At 36.8% G+C, this 13,933-nt stretch overlaps 1 protein-coding gene across 1 annotated transcript in view; it reads right to left on the minus strand.

The window, feature by feature from the left end:
- PTPRD (protein tyrosine phosphatase receptor type D) overlaps nucleotides 1–13,933 on the minus strand; it is a 385,966-nt gene that overhangs the window by 121,315 nt on the left and 250,718 nt on the right. Inside the window, exons 8-11 of the mRNA XM_074855344.1 lie at nucleotides 13,917–13,933; nucleotides 12,619–13,200; nucleotides 3,343–3,476; nucleotides 1,912–2,056 (exon numbers count right to left, since the gene is read on the minus strand). The exon at nucleotides 13,917–13,933 is cut by the window's right edge and continues 253 nt beyond it. Coding sequence (XP_074711445.1) covers nucleotides 1,912–2,056; nucleotides 3,343–3,476; nucleotides 12,619–13,200; nucleotides 13,917–13,933 — 878 coding nt within the window. The remainder of the gene's footprint in view (nucleotides 1–1,911; nucleotides 2,057–3,342; nucleotides 3,477–12,618; nucleotides 13,201–13,916) is intronic.

The raw sequence follows: 13,933 nt of genomic DNA on the forward strand, positions 1-13,933 counted from the left end.
GGTTCCCTACAGCCCTTCTACAGGGATCAATGGCTTTTTTACTCATTATGGTATGCTTCTCCTCTGAAGGGAAAACAGGAGGGAATGTCCCAGCATTTCAACTAATTAGAGGTGGATGGGGGGACAGATGAGAATTATCACATTTGTTTGAGTTTTTTTAGGCTAATTCAGTAATCAAGCACTCAAAACATGTTCGTCCCCTTCTACCATCAACTTGTGCAGGAAGTAAAATACAAGTAAAATGTCCCTTAAGGACCTTATATGTAAAGAAATAAATCCCTGTAGCATGTTTCTCTGAAACCAAGATGAAAGGCAGTAGTGTATTCTGGTGAATATTGTTAATAAACACATAGAATTTTATTAATTTTTAATCCATTATACTCTGAAAATGCAAAATATTGCACTTATGCAACTAAGGATAATCTGTAGGCTACTTGTGTTACTAGTTTTATTAATGCATATAATTTTTTCTTAAAATACACAATTTTTGTATAAAAGATTTTGCAATCATTTCAACAAAAAAACAGAGTCTGACCACTGAAGTCAACTGGATTTTCCTACTATCTGAAGATATGAAGCTGAAAAAAGCATAACATATTCCTATATTCAAGAAGGGATAAATGGCAATGTGCTTATATACGGAACATGCAACCTTGGCCCCTAGTTGTTTATTTTGTATGCACAGACTAAGCAATCTTCACCCAATATAAGAGAATAAGCATGTTAAATAGCTGAAATGACTCCCAGAATAAATACCTTTTTCTTCATCAAATTATTGATTCTAGATTACTAAATTTAAAATGTGTCTTGCCACTATTTCTAAAATACAATAATGTGTTATATAATAATCTTTTATGCTTCTTCCAAATGCCTTAGAAATGCTTCAGAAACACATTTAGCTTTGGTTAAAAGTCTGCAAGCACTGTATCTCCAGTCACACTAATTACCATTAAGATATAAAACTAACAAATAATGATGGTGTAATCACATCTGTCATAACTGCAAATTAAAAAGCCTCATGTCAATCGAGAATCTGAATTTTCTGTTTTTAATAATATTACTTTAAGAAAAGGCCATTTAATTTAAAACAAATACAAATAGAATCACACTAAGTTTTTAAATGACACAGTGTAATGCAATGTAACTGTCACGAAAGTATAACTTATCGGGCAAGAGTAGCATTTCTGCACACCATCTCTGAACATCTGATTGTTTTCATTAAGTGTTAATTTAAATATTTTAAAATGTATATATAAATCCCTGGAAAATTTTTGCATCTTATTTGCACCCAAATATGATGAATTTCATGGCATTGTTTCCAGAGGCATCCAGTGAGAAAACAATTTTTCTACTGGTGTAAAAAATGAGCGAACGTCATAAAAAGGCAAGATTAAAAAAAAATTAACTTAAAATCAGAATTATTAGCTACTACAGAAGAACAGTTATGCGGAAATTTTTGGTACAGTCTGAAATATTCAACCTTACCCACTTTACAAATTTTTGTACTTCGGGGAGATGCTGCAGAAACAAGCTAGTATTACAAGAAATCTGCAGACTGGGCAGGTGGAATTTTACAGCTGGAGGAATGTTATTAATGTACATCTATTGCATGATTAACATTTTATCCTAATATAAAATAAAATATTATTATGACAGCATAATATTGTCTTCTGAGACACTGGTTTACATTTTTTTTCTGAAACTACGTAAAAGCCACTCATATATTAAGTTGATCACAACACACCTACAAAAATACACATTTTAAGCATTCTTTTGCTGTATTAAGCAGCGTGAATGTTGTATTTTTATTATTTTGCCTTTTTCTCTGTTGCTGCCTCTCTGGGCTACTGAGATTAATCTCTTCGAGAAATACGAGACAAAGGAACAAAGTTAGCAAGGAAGGACACCTACTTGACTGCATGGTTCTTGCTGAGATTTCTGCTGTTGAAGCACCAAGGCCTTGCGGAGAACGTGCAGCTAGACGGAATAAGTACAAGCTGTTTGGCCTTAAGCCTTGCAGGCGATAAGATGTAGTAGGTTCAGTGGAAACCCGTTGCTAAAGGTAGGTAATAAGAGGATATCGTGATTAATATTCAGAGACTCTGAATTCTATATGTTGTCTGAAGAAGAAATGCTTTTATACTGAAGATAACCCCATTAAGGAAAATTTAAATTCAGGAAAATAAATCGGAACAAACCCAAAGTAAACCAAAACAAAAATGAATACATTGCTTTTGACAAACATGTATTAAGGAACAATATTTTTTAAAGTGAACAGCTTAATGGGTGAAACTCAGAGGCAGAAATATTGTTTGACTGTTTGAGGAAGTAACAGCTGTGTACAAAGTATAAAAGGCTTTTCAGACAACAACACATGAAAAAAGCCCTACCTACCATTACCTCTTATGACAGTAAACTACAGGGTTTTATAATGTGAGTAACCCTGGTTTTAACCTCATAGTTAAATTTGTGTTCAAATTATTAAGAAGCAAATTCTTCCAAAGGGTATCTTATTAAGCAGGGGCCTGCATCCTGTTTGGAGGTGAAATACGGATCTGGCCCCCTTCCACCAAATAAGCTTAAGCATTCACAGTATATGTGTGAAGCTGCCATAAACATAAACTCAGTTGAAGCATCAGCAATGAGTTGATGATGCAGGAGGAATCAATGAGGCTGACACTCTCCTGCTGCCCTCTGAGACTGCTGGCTTCTTTCTTTTGTGACACCTGGTAATATCACAAGTTTTCCATAACAGAAAAAGAGTTAATTTTAAAGTATATAGTACTAACATCACAGAGGCTCTCAAACTGAAAATTCTTTAAGAAATAATGGTGCAGAAAGAGTCCATACATTTTTAGCTTTAGAAAAAAACCCTGTATTTTCTTCTCAAATATTATTGAAAGATTAGAGAAGCTTGAGAACTCTTTCATGGTGGGAAAAACAAACAAAAATTCTCTAAGGCTGAAAATAGACTTCAAAGTCCAAATATAAGTGCAAAATATCTCAATGAGTCCATAACATGCCCCCAAACACTTTTGCTCCCAAGGCTTTGTAGAGGAACAGGCTTGGGGAGACATGATCAGTGTGTGAAACTGTATATGACTTCTGTGGATGACTCGTGAACAATAGCAAAGTTCCACTGACTGGTAACCGTCGACATCATTTTCTGCTGTTTACAGACTCTCTGTCTATCACTAGCCTGACTGCTGTGTTTAACAAACTGTTAAACATCTAGGTGTTTATACTGAAGAAAGTTACTAATCCATTAATTCTAAACCATTGCAGTATTTTATGTCTGATTCATTAAAGAGTATTTAAAAGATATATAGTCTTTTCACTTACCTCCTCCCCATGCTCCCCATCTTTGTAAACCAGTTCATAGCTGGAGATGGTATCAGAGCGTGGAGGTGTCCAGGACAGTAATATGCTGGTTTCAGACTCAGGTTCTGCTTTGAAGTTCAATGGCTGACCAGGCACTAAAGAAAAAGTTGAGCAGTGTTGCCAATTGTTTATTTGGCTAGTTCAACACTTATCTTTCAAACCTTTTAAACTATAATCTGAATATTTCACTCAATATTACTTTTACTGAACTTACTGAACTTAAATTGATTAACTGTATTATGAAATAAATTAATCTAAGCTCAGAAAAAAGAGTAATGATATTTTTAATTCACACATTACTAATTATCAAGGATTTCAGATAAATGTTTCGCAGTGTAAGTAATACACACAGAACTGAAATGCAATTGAACAGAAGCCTGGTGATGAATATCAGCAATCTAATAACCTACATGCGAAATGGTCAATATACACATGTATATATTTGTATGTATATAGGGAAATGCTAGTATCCCTTAAGACTGGCTGGACTAGTCAAGAAAAAGTGTTAAAACCATTACATGCATTTTGTAATCTGCAAATGGTTTGCTCAGCTCATAAATGATACTAAACATATCCTGCTCTTTAAGAAGACACCTAAATATTGAATGCTTTTGTAACCTGAAGAAGTTATAACCTACCAAAGAGATCTTCAGCAATGTTCTTATTAGCTGACATATTTCTACCCTTTTAATGACTGGTATTTTTTACCAATATAGCTGAATTTCTAGTAACAACAATTTCTAATTGCAAGAACTAAAAATGCAACTTAGATTCCAGTAGTCAAGAACATTCCTGTTATGTCTTATGTAAAGGTCATAGAAATTATCCAGACTAAATGTTACCCTCATTTACTTCTGCAAATACATGGCAAATAATAAGCTTGACTGGGAAAAGACGGCAAAACATAACCTTGTCATTGGAATGTATACAATCATTTTGGCACCCAAGTTCTAAAACATTACTTTCAATTAATAGTGCTGTTGTTAAGGCATGAAACAGTCTTCCACAGCATTTCTAGCTTTTCAAGAATTAAATATGGCACGTTCTTATTTTTTAAGAAAAAAATGCGATGCACTTAGCACATACTGAGAACAGGTGTGACAAGTAGAATGTGACAATAATGATAATTTCAAAATAATTTTTCAGGGTAGAATTTTAGACAGATGTTTCTTCTGTACAGTAAAAGACTTTAAAACATCATGAAGCAAACAGTAAAAATAAGTTGTGATTGTAATTCTTATCTTCCCCAGGCTTCTACAGAATGTCACTCTGAGGATAACACTGCCCTCATGTATGCTGGTGCAGGTTTGATATCTAACCTTAAAGCAGACAGATAACCCGTCAACATGAGGTGCATACCCAAGCTCCAGTGTGGAGGTTGCAAGTCCCTACCATTCACCTTTTTTTTGGTTTTTTTTTTTTTTTTACAGAAACAGGACAAACTAGAAAAGCAAAGGTATGGAAGAATGTTGCCTATTTCTGGGGAAATGAGTGAGGGTGAACAGGAGACCAAGTGTTTTTACAGGAAGAAAAAAGGGTAAGAGTAATTAGCCGTTTTTCTAAAAGATATATGGTGTAAAAAGAGACCACATCCTCAGTACTGCGAAGTGCAAAAGAGAAAAGATCACAAAGCACAGGGAGAAATTACAGGAAATATCAACAAAACATTTTTGACAGAAATACTTCTAATTTTCAACAAAGTATTTTTGACAGAAATATTTCTAATTTAATCCTTTTAAATTTGAATGGATTTGAAATTAATAGGGAGAGAGTGGCATAACTGGATAATTCTTAAGTTTGAAACAGATTCTGAAATACCACTAGATCAGACTTTAACTTGGCAAATCTATAGTATAGTTGTATAAATGCATTTACTAGGTGAACAATACAACTTCTGAGGTTAGCTGCTTCAAAAGACTCCTGAGTAACAACCAGACAACAGCTGCAGATTTGCCTCCTGTTGAACATGTCTTAGAGTAGATGTGGAGCCCCACTGCAGGCTTGCCAAAATAAAATCTGGAGTATAGGCAGAAATTTCAAAGTGTTTATTTTGCTACAGGTTGTTCCAAATGTATCTCATGAAACTGAGGTGGGTACCTGGCTGTAGGCATTTTGTTTGCTTCATCTGACAAAGAGATAAAAACTGGTAAAACTGACCTGTGGAAAAAAATATTTGATTCAATGTGTATCAACGATAGTGAAAAAAATATTTTGGCAAAGCAAATGAGCAGCACAGTTGGAGTTACAAAATCACTTTTGCCTGATCATGGAAGGTCAAACAGCAGCTTATGTTACCTGTGCCACGCTATCCATCTTGTGTTTGACATCTCTATCAATGACCTGGAGGAGGGGATGGAGGGCACATGCTCCAGGTTTGCAGATGACATCAAGCTGGAGGGGACCAGCTGACACACTCAAGGGCCAGGCTACTGTTAAGAGAGAGCTGGAAATGGGCAAGGTACAAGCTGATAGTTCCCTATGAAGTTCAGCAAGCCCTGTCCCTGGAAGGCAGAGCCCTGTAAGGATGCAGGCTGAGGCTGATGGATAGAGGGAGCCACTGTGGGGGACAGCGCTGGGCCCTAGAGGGTAGTGAGCTGAGCTGGGGCCATCCATGTGCCCAGGTAGCAACAAGGGCCAGTGGTGCCTGGGGTGGTGTGAGCAGGAGACAGCCCTGACAGCCAGAATAAGGTAGGGACTGTCAGACCACATCTGGGTACTACATCTGGTTTTGGGCATCAGCAAGATGGCTCTGGGCTGGGGCCCTTGCCCTGCAAAGAGAGGCTGCAGGACCAGGGCTGGTTCAACTGGGAGAAGGGACAGCTTCGGAGGCACACAACAGCATCTCTGTCACTGATGGGAGGAATGGAGGATATGCAGCTGGGCTCTTCACAGGGGTGTGTGGCAGGAGAGCCAGAGGCAGCAGCACAAGCTGAAACATGAGAGGCTTAGGCTGGAGATAAGGGGAAACCTCTTCCCCATGATGACAGCCCAGCGGTGGGGCTGGGGCCCAGGGAGGTTGGACTAAATCCAGCCTTGGGGGGTTTTACACTGCAACTGGGTGAAGCCCTGAGCAGCCTGGTCTGACAACATGGCTGAGCTGGGCAGGGTCTGGGGCTGGAGACCTCCCTAGATCACCCTGGCAGCTTGAATTATCCTGTGATGCTATGATATATGCTTAACATATGAATACATGAATTGTAGAACACAGCCAGGCAGTAATAGTAAATGACTAGTCAAGTGAAGTGGTACCATATGAAGGCTGGTACCATCCATTATGATAAATAGGGCAGCAGATGGAGAAAGAAGGGTATTTCCCGTCTCTCTGCACATTTTAAGACCATCATCCTCCAAGTATTCCTTTCAAAAAAATCCCTTTATGGTCTCAGGTCTGCAATTCTCTATCATTTTATAAGACAAGTTGATGGTTAATTAGACTTCCCCAGAAGTCCGTCAGCATAGTATCTTGCTTCAAAATCTAGTCTCCCCTCACATTTTCCAACCACAGTTAGGCAACTTAAAACTGAAAACACTGACAGAACAAAGATGCGACAAGGAAAACTGCATCGTTCCAAACAGAGAAGAAGGAGAAGAGAGAAAACAAAACCAAAATAACAGAAACTGAACAAACTGTCTTGCTGATAAACTTTGGCAGGGAACCCAACCAGAAAAGTACCAGATAAGAAAGTGGAACAATACATTTTAAACTATTTAAGATTTATGCCTAGGAAACACAACATCTGTTCAAAAAATTCTTCAGTGGCACACAAGAACTAAGCCAAGCTGGAGGAGCTGATAGAAAGTACTGGTCTCCTCCTGAGATGGAAAAAAACTAGGGAAACTGGAAAATCTATGTAAGTGGACTTTACACTCTTGCTGAAGTGTTTTTAATTACACAGATCAACTCTAACTTTCCATATTAGTGCTGTACATGGTCAGCTCACTGTACAAGATCTTTTCGTATGAGCAGTCTCTCAATATTGTCTTTTCTGCTTTGATGTTAATGTGCTCTACAAATGTACATTTAAGACCATGACTGCCCTGAGCACTGAGTATACCTCTTTTTATTTCTTGCCCGTAAACATGACATAACTTATGTAGTACATATAATGAAACACTACAGTGCAGTGAAAAAACAAACAACAAAGTCCAGAATTACTCTTTTCAAAACTTCATTCCAAATTTTACACCTTTGCTTGCCTAGTCATCCATGTTTATTGCTGGATAACCAGAAACAAACAGACTGCTGGACCTTTTCTGCATATATAGTTCTATGTCCAGCCCTGATTCAAGTGCCAGAACAAAACCATAAAATGGGATCTCAAATCAGAAAGGTACTTTAGTTCCCTACACAGCTCTTCAGCTGGCTGAGGTAATGAGAAAAACACACCAGGACTCTTCTGGGTTTGCAAGTGATGATGGAAACAGAGAGTCCTCAGGCTAGAAAGGGCCCCATGACATGGCTAGTGTGAAGCCCATACCTGGTGCAAAATTCAATCAGTTCAATCAGTAATCAGCTTTGCAAAGGACAATATATTGATCAAGAGAATTTGCAATCAGCTGGGAACTGAAAGGGACCAAGAGTTCACGCTTCTGCTTGCTCTGGAAGAAGCATTAAGTTTTACAGAGAAGCTCTTACAATTGAAGAGTTAATGTGCTATCAAGTTTTTGTTTTGTAAAACAATACTTGTACTTTTTGAAATACCAAAATCTCATGGAATATAACTACAAAATAAAATTGTTAATGTGCTCTCCCTCTCTCTTTCTGCTACAACAGAAATAATATCTTCATATGAGTCTGAAGATAGCTGAGGCTTGCAGTTCTGCAATATCAAACACAGAATCACAGCGTTCAAAATAATTAACTACAATACTTTTTAAATGTCCAAAAAGCATAGCACATTTTGTGAAAAATAACCAGAAATCCATAAATCACTTTCTTAAAACAATGTGTAACTGATATTGAGGGAGCCCACAGAATAAAATAAACAAGAGGGTCAGTCTTGTTGTCTTGTCCACATATTCTTGTCTGAATGACTAGAGAACACAGTGAAGAGATGAATTATTATTCAGAGTTATTCTGTCTACACTCTATTTCTAAACTGTAGCAGTAGAGTTGTCTTAAAATTCTTCCATACTTAAGTTCAGTGACAGAAGTAATGTGTGCACATTTCCAGTGCTCATCCACATATTTGCACAAATCAGAATAGTGGACTAGAGAAAAATCAGATTAAAAAAAAAAAAAAAAAAAAAAATCTTCTAACCAGAAGAAAGAGAGTGAGATTGAAAGCTAGAAAAATCACTGTGTGAGGGTAAGATCCTCAATACTGGTCTCATCATGCTAGCATTTAAATGAAGTAAACATAGAGACTGGGGCACTTAACAGAAGTTAACTGTGCTTTGAGAGCAGAGGGGTTATTCAAAAGCTGAAATATTCTTTCCTACCTGACCAGAAATGTTCCTTTAGAGGAATTTTGGCACTTAAAAACCATCCTCAGCTCCAAATTATTCTCCTTCCACCTGCTCCCTTGCATCATGGTTGAATTTCTGGCTGCATGCTCTCAACACTCCCCTTGTGGAAGTCCATTTCCATGAAATGCTTCACTAGGAGACCAGTACTGTGAAGTTTCAGAGACATGAGGTTTCCCCATTCATGTGTTCACGAAAAAATTTTAAATGTCTGGCAAAGTAGCTAGCTTGCTACAACACAGAACTATATTTTCCTGCTACGGACTCTTCCTCTGAATTTCTAATCTTTTACAATAAGAACTCCAGAACCATTAACTCATTTCCCTTAAGCTAAGGCTCTGTTTATGTGCTCTGCAAGTCAGACACTTGACATTCTTATTACTGTCCTTTTCCATATGTTCAAAAGATTAGCCTTTTATAACTGTAATAATCCTTAGTCTTCAAACCACTGCCAATCCTTGGTTTAAAATTAACAATATGTTTTACATTGTAAATCCTTCTTTAAAGAAGCATATGTTTACAGGTACACATTAATTTTCCAGAATATTATTGCTCTTTCTCTTTCTCCAATAATCCACTACCCAACAGACTTTGTGTATCTCTCACTCTCCCCTCTTTCTGCCTAAGATCAGAATAAAACCGGGATTCTCTGAATTCCTTCAGGAGCTATCCTCTCTTTGCACATTAAAAAACAAACCATACCAAACCAAACCCAAACGCAGACATTCAGTTTAAAGTTTAAGAACCTTCCTGATACACGGAGGTTAAAGTATGTTGCTCAGAGAGTATGTGTACTTCTGACCAGTTTAAGCAAAGAAAGGAAATATGAGAAGATACATAAGTGTGTCCCAAGCAGTTAAATGGAGATAAACCAACAGAGCTTTATTTTTCTAGTGAAGTAAAGAAAAAGGACAAGAAGTATCACACTAAAGATTATACCAATATTTCTTTATTCTAAAATTTGGTGTTAGTAAGTCAGTTTACTTAAATAATATACTGGTCCTGACTCCACCCTCAATAGAACCAAATCCTTTGACTCGAAGAGTAAGGACTTTCTTAGGTGTAGCCTTTCAAATTGATCTTCCCTTATTCAAAAGGCTCAGCTCTACGGCTGTTTTTTGATTACTTGATTTCTTAAAATGGTGTCTTTTTACAGTAAAGAAAACACTGCTGAAAACAACTGGGCAATAGGACGTGGCTTCTCCATAAAATGCCTAAGCAGAATACTGAAACACAAAATGGAACATAAAACTTTTTTTTTATGTTTGGTTGTCTGAAAAATGCTTACTTCTCTTACCCTCAAAGTACATGTTCCTAGTTAATATTTTAATTAGAAACCTAATTTTCACTATCAGCAGAGTTTCAGCTGACCTGCAAAGTGAGAAACCACTCATACAGCCATTTCAAAAGAACAATTCTGCTGTACTAAGAAAGCAAAGATTCTCATAAACAGGTTTATTTAAAATAAATTATAAATTTTTTATAATCTGTCTCCAAAGATCAGGATACACATAAGGGAGGAAAGCTTTGAAGGAAACCAAGCTAACAGAGCCTGTAAGTCACAGGTGTCAATTAGATTTTGTTATATATATGTACTCTAATATCCCCAAAGTAAGAATGTGTTAAGCTACGTATTTACAATGATAGGCTTTTTTGTTTCAAAAAAGAAAAAAAAACCCAATTAAAACGTTATCACCATCCCATTCCTATTTTTACTCTTCTATATATGTTTCCATTAAATCCATCTCTGCCTTTCTTAAATTGCACTTTATAAGTCACCATATTTGCCATATTTATTTGGATGAGTTTCAGCTTGAGAGAGACTTAAACCAAGACAATCATATTCACATTTAGATTACAGCAAACCCAGAAGAGAAGGGTAAGGAGTGCATTTTATGCTGCAGTGCTCACTGAAGAGAAACTGCTGGACAGAAATGATGGAAGAATCTTAGTTTTTAAACATAGCCTGAACTGGAGAATGGCACTAGAATTTCTTACCTATTTTTCTCTTTTATGACTTAAAATATTCATATTTCAAGCACAAGAATTAGTGCTTAAAAATGCCTCCTGTATGTCATATTTTTGGTTTTCTTTTGATTTTTAACATAGTCGCAATTAAACAATGTCAAGTCAACCCTGTTATGAAGTTGAAAACACGTATTGAGAATCCCTCCTGCACTGTTCATGTCACCACAATTTCTTCAGATTGCAACAGTAATTAGAAACAGACGGGCACATTTAATGGCAAGTTCTGTAAAGGTTTTAATAAACAAGAGTTTTTCTGAAGTGACCTCAGCAAGTAATGTAACTATGGTCCATCCAGCTGAGCCTCAGTGCTCATTATTTTGATTGCTTCATCCTTCTCTGGTGAAGCCACTGACAAACTCTTGTTAATCTAAAAGCTTTACTACGGTGGTAAGTGAAAACACAGATGAGGAGCTTACTAAACCTTCTTCTTTAAAAGCTTTTTGCACATGATTCAAAAATAAGTCAGATGTCAATATAAAAACTAGTCCCTAAAAAAAGGTTACAATTGCCAAAATTAAACTATGGTGTACATAGTTACATTTGCATGTGCACACAGATACATTTTAATGTACCACTAGAAAGTCTACAAAGGTTTATTTACTAACTTCTCAGCTGTGATACTGCAAAAAGTAACATCTATAACTTTGTGTAACACAACACTTAGAAAGGTTCCAGGGCAATACCTCAATTTCTGTTCTGTATTAAATGCATATTGGTAAAACACAGAAGTAAAAAGTGGATGAAACATAACTGTCTTCAGTTACACTTCAGAGATACGTTTTTTCAGAATTTGAGGGATACTAAATTCTTCAACAGGAAACTTTCCAGTACTAAAAAATTAAAGTAGTAATATAATATTTCTAGGCAATCACTGACCTACAGTAATACTTCATACAGCTTTCTCTAAACCGCTAGACAAAGGGAGCTTTTATTTCTTATTGCTACAATAAAACACTTTCTACAGTGTAGCTCCACCAGAGCTTCTCGCTTTCCATTTCATAACAATTCCCTGAAATGTTTTTCACTATGCTTGGTTGTCCTTTGCTAATAAAACTAATTCATGGACTCCTGTACAGAAACAAACCAACCTAACTGCAAACATAAAACAAGAAAATGGTGACCTTGTGTTATGCACTTTGTAGAGGGATGTTGTATTTGATTTATAAATCCAAAGTGTACAGAACTGCTTGCTTGAACCTACACAAAGGTTTGTTTGTTTTTTAATGGTTTCATGTTTTATGTGTTTTCAGAACTTTATCAACTATTTGAATACACATGCAGTACACATACATTTTAAATTTCCAAAAGCAAGCATCACTAGAGTGATGTAGCATAAGGGAACAACATGTCACCTAAACAAAACCCACCAACACAGATAACTCCTCAAAGAAAACTGTGAAGAACAATTTGACAAACACTTCTAGTTCACAGAGCACTGCCAAATAGAAGCCATAATATTTGCCCATGTCCAGGATTAAGGTCTCCCTGGGACTTCAGTTAAACTTTGGATAAACTTCTTGAGATGGATGAAAAAAGAAATGAAAGCATGAGGGGATAATTTCCACTCTTCAGTGATAACTTGCACCGTGGAACTGAGAAAAGGTTATTTGCAAAAGCTGCCTGAATAAACTGGCTATCTTTGAGAGGAAGCTTTTTTCAACTTTTAAAACTCAAATTCTCTCTCTGCAAAATTTCTGCATGCATTTAATTTTTTCACACAAATTCTGTTCATCGCTAGCTTACCTCCTGTTTGAGTGATGACTTGAATGTCACTAGAAAGTGGTCCATCCCCAACAGAAGTAAAAGCAAGAACCTTCACAGAGTATGTTTTCTGGGGTACCAGATTCCCTATAGTGGTAATGTGACTGTCAGCCACATTGTGCTTCATCCAACTGTTGACATGCTGAGTGGGGTCCATGGTGTAATAAACTCTGTAACCTTGTATTTGTCCATTAGGTTCCTCAGGTTCTTCCCACTGTACCAAAATGGTGGTAGAGCTCAACATACGGGCCTGCACATTGCGTGGTGCACTTGAAGGTGCTTGCTCTGAAGTCCTTGTTGACACAGGCTCACTGGGTGGCCCTCGTCCAATGTTATTTACAGCAACTACCCGAAATTCATATTCTGAATATGGGCTTAGGCCAGCCACACTATAGCGTGTTGTGGCCACCCCATCAATTTCTTTATACAGCTCCTCAGAGTTCTTGGGTTTGTGTTGGATTATGTAGTAAGAAACTGGCTCAGGGTTTCCAGAATCCCAAGTCAATGTTATGCTTGTTGCTGTGCTTTCTGTCACCACAGGTGTTCCAGGAGGTTTGGGCAAGGCTAAAGATAAATGCCAAAAAATGTAGTTAGCACTATGTAACAGTAGACATTAGTTATTACAATAAGTAGCTTAAAAACCAAAACAAACAACAACAACAACAACAAAAACAAAACAGAAAGATTGTAATGGAAAGAAGGTGTGACCTGTTCAGAGCAAGCTTTTGGCAGTTATGATTTACTCCAGAAATCTATCAGAAAGTCTTCAAGTTTTGTAGTGTAAAGTTTGCTTTATACAAATTAATGACACTGACTTTTGTAATAGATCCATAAACATGTGAAGAGGAGGAATCTTATAGACAAACAGTGCACCATTACAGTTTATTTTTCAGATATATTTGGAACCTCTAGTTTCCAGTTACTCAGTGAACATGATACTTGGACACCCAGCAACTCTGAAAATCAAGTGACTGGTCTTTAAAGGCTCCTGCTGTTGACAAGTATGTGCAAGTTTACAAGATCTTTTATTTACTTGAAATGAAGGCTGGGAGCTAGACACAGGAGAATAATGATACATTATGACTAACTTATTTATTAGTAGTATTGCTGTCTGAACCTGTATTTAGTCTTATGCCAGTGATTGGCTGAAATATTCACCCTCTTCATTTAAGAGGGTAAGATGCATTTAGTCCCTTTCAGTGCAACATATTTGCTCAGAATATGGCAATGAATGAAAGAAAAGACTGAACTATGTCCAAAGGTATGTGCTTGGGATATACCTTTCACAGTTATCTGC

The sequence above is a fragment of the Strix uralensis genome, chromosome Z (assembly GCF_047716275.1).
Source record: "Strix uralensis isolate ZFMK-TIS-50842 chromosome Z, bStrUra1, whole genome shotgun sequence".
Classification (NCBI taxonomy): Eukaryota; Metazoa; Chordata; class Aves; order Strigiformes; family Strigidae; genus Strix; species Strix uralensis.